General features: G+C 45.3%; 2 protein-coding genes across 5 annotated transcripts; one reads left to right on the top strand and one right to left on the bottom strand.

The window, feature by feature from the left end:
- The first annotated feature begins 42 nt into the window (after positions 1–42).
- On the top strand, positions 43–1867 carry RBM8A (RNA binding motif protein 8A). 4 transcript variants are annotated; one of them, XM_014867053.3, is made up of 6 exons: positions 43–235; positions 517–576; positions 704–778; positions 969–1105; positions 1419–1555; positions 1664–1867. In XM_014867053.3, the coding sequence occupies exons 1-6, from the start codon at positions 169–171 to the stop codon at positions 1707–1709; spliced, it is 522 nt and encodes a 173-aa protein (XP_014722539.1). In that variant the 5' UTR covers positions 43–168; the 3' UTR covers positions 1710–1867. The 4 variants fall into 4 exon arrangements, with proteins under 4 accessions (XP_014722539.1, XP_014722538.1, XP_070353910.1 ...); XM_014867052.3 differs by having other exon boundaries at positions 57–235; positions 701–778; XM_070497809.1 differs by having other exon boundaries at positions 96–272; positions 701–778.
- Positions 1868–1980: 113 nt separating this feature from the next.
- Positions 1981–6592, bottom strand: LOC106847655 (gonadotropin-releasing hormone II receptor-like). Its single transcript, XM_014867054.3, is given in 5 exon segments — positions 1981–2161; positions 2164–2561; positions 3098–3200; positions 3203–3310; positions 5933–6592. Coding segments are annotated over 5 exon segments (1161 nt in total). The 5' UTR covers positions 6443–6592; the 3' UTR covers positions 1981–2119.
- Positions 6593–6780: the final 188 nt, after the last annotated feature.

The raw sequence follows: 6780 nt of genomic DNA, 5'->3' as shown, positions 1-6780 counted from the left end.
CTTCCCGAACTAGGCCCGCCTCTATTTTCGTACTTTCACCGCGCCGGAGGCGGGACTTAGAGTTAGCTTTTCATTGGTCAACTTGACTGGCGACCTTTCCTCTCCGCGACAGTTTCCCGAGGTGCCTAGTGCCTGAGCGGCACGGACGAGAGTTAGAACGAAGGCAAGATGGCGGACGTGCTGGATCTTCATGAGGCTGGGGGCGAGGATTTCGCCATGGATGAGGATGGGGACGGTGAGGACAGTGGAGGCAGCTGCGGGAAGCGGGGAAGGTGCGAGAGAAGGGCGTAATACGAAAACATAATCTCCCTTCTCCCCGGCAGGGAGGATGGGAGCCGGGGAACTGGGTTTCGGTTGGATTAGAGACTCCGCCCCCTTCGGGAGGGATGGGGGCGGGACAGGGAAGGGACTGGGACTGGAGGTGGTGGGGCCGGCTTTCAGATAATGTCTTGGGAAAGAGACTGTTGTTTTAAATAAATGTTGTCTTATTTCATTGTTTCACTTCTGGGGTTCCAGAGAGCATCCACAAACTAAAAGAAAAAGCGAAGAAACGGAAGGGCCGCGGCTTTGGCTCGGGTGAGTGTTTGTGGGAAAAATGGGGTCCAGAATGGCGAGAGCTACGAGTTTTGGCGTTCCCGTTCCGACTCATGTGAAACAGTGGGAGGAGGATTTCCAGTGATCTCGTGTGTGTTCCTTATAGAAGAGGGGTCACGAGCGCGGATGCGTGAGGATTATGACAGTGTGGAGCAAGATGGTGATGAACCCGGACCACAACGCTGTAAGTAAAATGGAGCCTGTAGGGATCTGTGTTTGTAGAGAATTAGAGACCAATAAAATAAAACCCAGTAGGAATGGGGTCAGAGATAGCTTAACCAATCTCTGGAGTCGGCACACTCACTCTGCTCCTGTGATCTTGTTTGAAGTTTTTCTCTCATGTACTCAAACAACCTCCTTCCCTTCCCCAACAGCTGTTGAAGGCTGGATTCTCTTTGTCACTGGAGTCCATGAGGAAGCCACCGAAGAAGACATCCATGACAAATTTGCAGAGTATGGGGAAATAAAAAACATCCACCTCAACTTGGACAGGCGTACAGGATACCTGAAGGTATCCTAAGTGACAGTCCATTGCCTCTTCCCCCATAACCTTTAGACATCATTGGTAGTTCTCTCGTGTTTGCTGTGGTTGGGCAAAAGCAAAGTTGAAATAAAATGACATTGGAAATTGATTTTGTTAGACACAGCAAAGAGAGACAGAAATAGACATGTTGTATATACAGTAGGTATATATGATTTACATTCATTGTTTAAAATTTATAGATTTTTCTATTTGAATATGAATTTAGATTTGAGGAAGAAGATACTCAGTGATGTTTGGTGGAATAGGAGGGTTTTGATATCTGTCTTTTCCCTTGCTCCAGGGGTATACTCTAGTTGAGTATGAAACATATAAAGAGGCTCAGGCTGCTATGGAAGGACTCAATGGCCAGGATTTGATGGGACAGCCAATCAGCGTGGACTGGTGTTTTGTTCGGGGTCCACCCAAGGGCAAGAGGAGGTAAACTGGAGAGGGCAAACACTATCTTGGTAAAGGGAATGTGAACGAAACAGAATAAGGACTTTGTATTATGTCCCTCTGATGGACTTCCCCCTTCCTTTTCCCTAGAGGTGGCCGAAGACGCAGCAGGAGTCCAGACCGGAGGCGTCGCTGACAAGATCTGTTGTCCAGGTGGTCTCTCCAGAGTTCCCATTTGACCATGCAGCCTTAGAGAAATAGGGCTGGGCTGGAACTCACTATGTTTATATTTAATCTCTTACCCTATGTGCTTAGTGTTTGAGTTTTGAATAAATGTCTCATTTTTGTTTTCTACATTTAAAGTTATTTTTCTGTTCTGACATTGGAAGCTCTGAAGCACTATTTAGAGTAAGGCAGAATGAGGTCACTGTGAAGATACTTCTCCCAGAAACTGAATTCTGTGTGAGTTTCTACGTTAGACATAGTTTCAAGTCTCAGTTACGGTTAAAGTAGAGACACTGCTTAGTATTTCTTTTTCTTGGAAGGTAAGAAAGCACGGGTAGAAGTGAGACGTTCTCATGATATTAAAGAATAATTATTCTTTTTCTATATACTCTGTTCTGAGCAAATGGATGTTATAGGAACGTCTCTTTTGTTTCTCCTGCCCTTCTTCCTGCCACATTTGTTTGTACTTGCAGCTGTCTAAGAGCTTGAATCTCCTTTCGGGGCATTCTCCCAGACCCTCCTTCCCTGGAAGAGTCTATACTAAGTTCTTGGTGCCCTCTTCGGCAGCCAAGGGCGAAGGCCCCATAGAGGAGAGGATCCAGAGGAGCATTGAGGAGGCCAAAGAGGAAAAGGATGTGGCTGAGGCTGGGAGGGATTTCAGTTAGCATGGTGGGAGAGAACCAGTACCACAGACCCAGCAGGTAATAAGGTGTCCAGCAGAGGATGAAGGTCAGCAAGACAAGCAGGGCCAGTTGCAGGGCCCGCAGACAAACATGGGAGCGATTGTCTAAGGAGAGGCGGAGGGCAAATTCACCGGCAGGGGCTGGGAATTTAGAAAATATACTCAAATTCAGAACCACTCAGCTTCTGAACTGAGTTTAGGGTGAACTGATAGGCAGAGATAGTTAGATGGAGCTCTCACCCTACAAGGAAGAGAATGCTGTAAACAGGAGGTAATGCTGCAAATCCTCTTTGCCTTCCCAACCTGTGAATCTGTGCTCCCCTCCCCACCAGGGATTATGACAAATATGCTGGAGAAAAGGTTTTGATTGAGGTGCTCTGTTATATGAAGGTACTAAGTCTACTTTAAGATTTGATGGTGTCCAAAAGTAAAGGAGAATACTGATCACCTTTCTCCTTAATCCTTGCCCAGCTAACTCAGCTTCAGAGGATGGTTAGAGGCTGGTTAGACTTGAAGGCATTCAGTAAAATTATGTGCAGCATCAGGTGCTAGAGATATGGTTAGGATCTCATTTTTGTTTTGTCACAGCTATATGATAGATGGCTATCAGATAAATAAATGAGGGTAGAGGCAATAGCTTAAGGGTATGGATTAGGGCCAGGGGATTGGAGTCTCACCACAGTTCCCTTTCCTTGTCTGGGGACTGGACACACTGAGGACAATGCGGCTGTAGCAGATGGTCATAGTAGTGAGTGGCAGCAGAAAAAGGCAGCAGAAGGTGAGAAGAGGTTATAGGTGGTCTCTTGCCATCGAGCCTTGAAGCTGCCTTTGGTGATACATTGAGTGAAGGAGACTGGGCCAGCTCGGCGGACAGTATGGAACAGGAACAGCTGGAGTGGATTTAAGGACTGTTAGAACTGGTCCCTCTTCCCCTCCCCTTCAACCTACCCACCAATGTCACACTATCTCCTTCCAATTTATCCTTAATTCTGTGCAGAGCAATGCAGTGCTAAGCAGCGGTTCATCCATGATGCCATTTTTAAAAGGTTAGAAATGTATCTTGAAAATCCCTATCTTCCCCGTAGACTATGGAGCTAACCATTAAGTTTGTTAAATCCTGGGACTTAAAAAATCCTGCCTTCCCATATATTCAAACATTGCACTTTACAAAAAAGATATTTCTACCACCTCACCAACATTTTTAGCCAAAATGAATTTCCTGATTTGACTGATTAATTCTGTGGAAAAAAGAAATCTTGTATAAAATGGGTGCTGCTAAAAGTTCAGGCCATTTTGCAGCTACTCTGTGAAGTGACCTTTAGTAATAGTCTTACATACCATAACTATAATGGTGAAATAATGTTAAATAATAAATTTTAACATTTTCAAAATGCTGTTGGCCAACGCTCCCCCTTTTTGGTAAATTGTTGGATTTTTTTATTTGAATTAGTAGAGTATTTTTCAGTTTAGAGCTTCAGGGTTAGTACCTTGGTTCAGGTAAGGTAGATTATTTGAGAAAGACAAGCCCAGTAGCTATCAGATTCCTAGATATAAGGCATTTGGGAAAGTCATTTTAGCAGGCATGAGGGACTTTTAGGAAAGGTGAATAGTATCAGCCATAGACATACAATTTTATAAACTGCTTGGAGTTACCATCAGGCTACTCTGAGCTAGTTGGGGAGTAATCTCTCCTCTTTCCCTATCTTGAGTCCATATACTTCTGGGGGTTTTTTTGCACTATGCCTAGAAGTACTTGAGACATTGTGAGAAGGGGTTTCAAAATAGCCAAGGCTTTTGGACTTGTAACTTGGTCCTTAGCCCTGCTTCTGTCCCACCTTTCCCCTATTTGATATGCAATTTACCACCTACTGTAGAAACCTTTCTCTCAACCGCTTCTGATACTTGGAAACTTGAGCCTATAAAAAAATTTCTAACTACCCCAATACTCACCCACCACACTAACACCACACTTAAAAAAAAAAAAGTTTATTGACACGTATTTTAAATACAGCATATGGGCAATGCAGCATTTATACAAGGGGATGCTAACGTGGAACCAAAAATACCACCTTTGCACATATCTCACCACTAGTTTGCCACTGAAGCAAATGGAGATTGCAATTATTGTCAGATTGTCAGCCTGTGTGAAAGGGTGAAATTCCTCTCCTATTCCATCATTTTATGGCCCATGGATTTCAAGTATGATTTAGCCAGTCACAGCTAGTTAGTGGTAGCGCCTAGACTCAAAAAAAAAAACAACCCCCCAAAAACAAAGCAAAGTAAAACAAGCAAACAATGCAACAAAAACAGGCTTCTAATTCCCAGTCCACATCTAAAATTTGCTTCGTATGTATATGAACATACATGTATTTATATTTCTAATATTTGAGGATTTAAGGATCAAATCTTAAATCTGACTCTAGTGTATCATCTGAAATCATAGCCCTCTTAGACCCTTACAGACTTAATCCTAATCCTAGTCTCAGATGCTCCTCTAGCCCCTCCACCCCGATGGTGCTAGTGGTTTTTGTTTTGAGGGAACTGCTTCATATTTAGCTTTTTTCTAGATTTCTAGCTCATTTTCAATATTGAGATTTGGTTAACTAGTACTTAAGTTCTGATGCTCTCTTTTTTCCCTGGTTTTGACCCATTCCACAAAAAGCCAGAGTAAAAAATAGAAATCTGATTATATTACTCTCCACCTTTTACTTAAGTGTCTCTTACTGCCTTCAGGATAAAGTACAAACTTAATATTTGTGATCTGGCCCATCCTTACCCTCCAGGCTCATTACGTACCATTTTGTAGCCCTCAACTTTAGCTGCAACCACGAGATCCTTTACAGTCTACCCTCCTCTTGCTTTAACTTGTCTAACACCTGTCAGGAATCAAATTTTAACATCTCTAGGAAGCTTTCCCTGACAGTCCAAGAGTGGGTCAGTCACCTCCCCCACCCTTGTTCTTTAGCTCCTTCTGCTTACCTTTAGCGTAACACTTGACTACACACTGTATTGTAATTGCATACCAATTTGTCTCCTGCACTAGCCTATAAATTTCTTGAAGGCAGGACTTTGTGGCTGTATCCTTGATAGAGCATTTGAGTGTGCCTGGGGATGATGCGCATTATCTTTTAAATCGATGAATGAGTGTACCACAAAGTTTTACCCAAAGCCCCTGACTTCACGGGCTTGTTAGCAGACCTCCCTGCCCTAGAGTATTTCAGCAACAATTTCCTGAGAAAGCTGGGACTGGGAGGATGCAAAGGGGTGGAAGTTAAGTGTAGTAAAACAAAGCTGAAGGAAGAGGCACAGATACAGGATACTGTTTTCAAGAGGTACCCTCTTTACAGAGATACAAATTAACCTGCAGTGATCTTAACTTGCAAAAGAGAGCACAGGCTCCCGCTGAGGTTTAACGGTTGAGCACGGCCAAGCACACCCCTTGACTCCGGAGGCTCACGCTGTGTACCCAAATTCTTATACGGTCTAGCCCTGAGTCCCCACAGGTTACTCACCTGGGGCAAGGCAAGCAGGAAACTAAGTCCCCAGGCTGCCCCCAGAAGTTTCCTTCCAGCTGAGCGGGGTCTAAGTGGGTGGAGTACTGCTGCCTGGCGGTCCAGCCCAAAGACCATAGGCAGGAAAGCTGCGGCATAAATGGCCATTAGTTTCAGGAATATGAGTGTCCGACATGCAATATCCCCGGCCAGCCACTGAACAGTGATATTCCAGGTGGCATCTAGGGGCGTAACCACAAAAGTGACCAGTAAGTCGGCAGCTGCTAAATGGGCAAAGAGTCGCCGCACTGGAGAGGGGCCGAGTTGGCTGGGTTGCGGCCGCGTCACTGACCACAGCACGGCCAAGTTCCCACCAGCAGAAGAAAAAAACAGCACGATGGTCACTCCCACTCGGACCTTGGCTGCAGCTGAGAACGTGGGCAGCTCTGAATCCTCCATCTCTACTCCTGATCCACCCCACACCTCCTCCACTGCAGCTGACCCCCAAGGGGTGCCGTTGCCTGCACACATGGTGGCCTAGAAGGAAAAGGGGTGTGGGTATGAAGAGGTTAGCTTCGGCCACTGATTCTTCGCCCTTTTTAGGATTTGGAGCTGGTTATTGCGAATTTCGTCCAGTAAAGTCTCTGTCTCTGTCTTCATCTTTATTATGCAGGTCACCTGTTCAACAGTCAGGGACCTGCGGAGAACAGGGATCTAGTGCTGACTTCTACTTTCATAGACCTCTTTAGTCCCTAGAGCCTGGATTCGGCCAGAACGTGCGTGCGTGTGTGTTGGGGGTGTTCTGCTGGACGCACCCCGGGAGGAAACCCTATTCCAGCCGCCACAGAGATCCCAGTGGCGACTTCTCG

The sequence above is a fragment of the Equus asinus genome, chromosome 25 (assembly GCF_041296235.1).
Source record: "Equus asinus isolate D_3611 breed Donkey chromosome 25, EquAss-T2T_v2, whole genome shotgun sequence".
Taxonomy (NCBI): domain Eukaryota; kingdom Metazoa; phylum Chordata; class Mammalia; order Perissodactyla; family Equidae; genus Equus; species Equus asinus.
This window is presented reverse-complemented; position numbering and strand designations above follow the sequence as displayed.

Excerpts from the sequence above, each read along its gene's own strand:
- RBM8A (XM_070497809.1), top strand. The coding sequence starts at position 191 with ATGAGGCTGGGGGCGAGGATTTCGCCATGGATGAGGATGGGGACGGTG. Across the intron at positions 779-968 it reads TGAACCCGGACCACAACGCT|CTGTTGAAGGCTGGATTCTC; the intron begins GTAAGTAAAATG and ends CTTCCCCAACAG. Across the intron at positions 1,556-1,663 it reads CCACCCAAGGGCAAGAGGAG|AGGTGGCCGAAGACGCAGCA; the intron begins GTAAACTGGAGA and ends CCTTTTCCCTAG.